Source organism: Cariama cristata, unplaced genomic scaffold (assembly GCF_000690535.1).
Source record: "Cariama cristata isolate BGI_N322 unplaced genomic scaffold, ASM69053v1 scaffold23567, whole genome shotgun sequence".
Lineage (NCBI taxonomy): Eukaryota > Metazoa > Chordata > Aves > Cariamiformes > Cariamidae > Cariama > Cariama cristata.
Window position 1 is genome coordinate 5,069 of NW_009627410.1, and position 1,323 is coordinate 6,391.

Below are 1,323 nucleotides of genomic sequence, written 5' to 3' on the forward strand. Positions count from 1 at the left end.
AAGAGCCAGGGGTGCTCAGCAGAGAAGGGGGACGCCTAAATATGTCACCTGTGCTAGCAGAGGACAAAACCCGGCCGGCCATCCCCCAGCTGTGGCATATGCCCTGACCGTCCCCCAAAGGGCTGCATAAGCACCCCAGGCTCTGCTTTCCAGCAACGGGGAGCCAGCGACCGGTTCTGCCCACGTTACGTATGGGACACGAGGACGGAGGGAATCGAGCAGAGCTGCAGGGCACAAGGAGAAAAGCATCCAGCCCTAAACCGGAGCTCTTCTAGGGGCCACGTCCTTACGAAAGGGCGCAGCTGAGATGCTGCAAGGTCAATGTCAGACCAACAGCCCCCCGGCTCGGCACCCGGGGAGGTCCCGCCGTGCTCCCCTGTCCCCCGCCGTCCTCACCTTGCCTTCCCGGTGCTGCAGCCAGCTGTTGAAGAGCACCTCGTACGCACTGAAGATCTCGTTTGAGAAGGTGTCCTTCCTGACCGTGGGGTCCGGGGCCTTGTCCAAGTTCGCCAAGTACTCCTGGATGCTCTCGCTGAAGTGCTGCAGGGCTAGGAGACAGAGTGCGTAGTTACGGTTTTTCCAGGCGTACGAGACAGTGTTTGTTTTAGCCCCCTCCAGCAAGCAGATGGCTGCCGTGCTGTTTTACTGGGCAGCATCTCAAGGGGTAGCAGATGCACCAGGACTCTCCCTGGCAGGCCGAGAGACTTCTCGAGATGTGCTCTGGCTACGAGGGATCCTGGCAAGCGGCCACACCAGAGATACAGGCTGCTTTATGCTTCCTGGGCTGATATAACCGACTCCGGAGACCCAACTCCACAAACCCACGGGAGCCTGGATTTGCCACGTGGGCTATTTCGACGCATTCGTTAGCAGCCAAGGTGGCCAAGAACTGCAGCCTCGCAGCCACAGGCAAACCAGTGCACGGCACCTCGACGAGTTCATCTGGTCCCTGGCCCAGCAAGCGCTGCGTGTCAGCACGTGTTATTTTTCCTCGTGCGAATTGGACCGGCGACGAGAGCACGTTTGTGTAAAGGCACGCACCCTGGTTCAGACACAAGGCTCAGCGGGGTCACCTTCCATCTCCCGCCTAAGGAAGCCTTTGCCACGGCTTTTTGGGGTTCCCCAAGGCTTTACAGAGTTCCTGGGGCAGCCAAGGAATCGCCGAACACCAGGAGCAGGTCTCAGCTGACAGCACCCGAGGGCTGCAAACACCCTTCTAGTTTTACTTGGGGAATTTTCCAACAGCGGAGAGCACGGCAAAGGCTCCCGGCCTCAGGAGCTCCTGCGCAGGGTGCTGCTGAACACGGATGCGGCAGGCAGGCA

The 1,323-nt window shown here is 59.8% G+C and overlaps 1 protein-coding gene across 1 annotated transcript in view; it reads right to left on the reverse strand.

Moving 5' to 3' along the window:
* The window catches only part of MROH1 (maestro heat-like repeat family member 1), a gene marked incomplete at its 3' end in the record, with an annotated part of 14,619 nt that overhangs the window by 3,935 nt on the left and 9,361 nt on the right, over positions 1 to 1,323 (reverse strand). Inside the window, exon 6 of the mRNA XM_009704442.1 lies at positions 397 to 548. Coding sequence (XP_009702744.1) covers positions 397 to 548 — 152 coding nt within the window. The remainder of the gene's footprint in view (positions 1 to 396; positions 549 to 1,323) is intronic.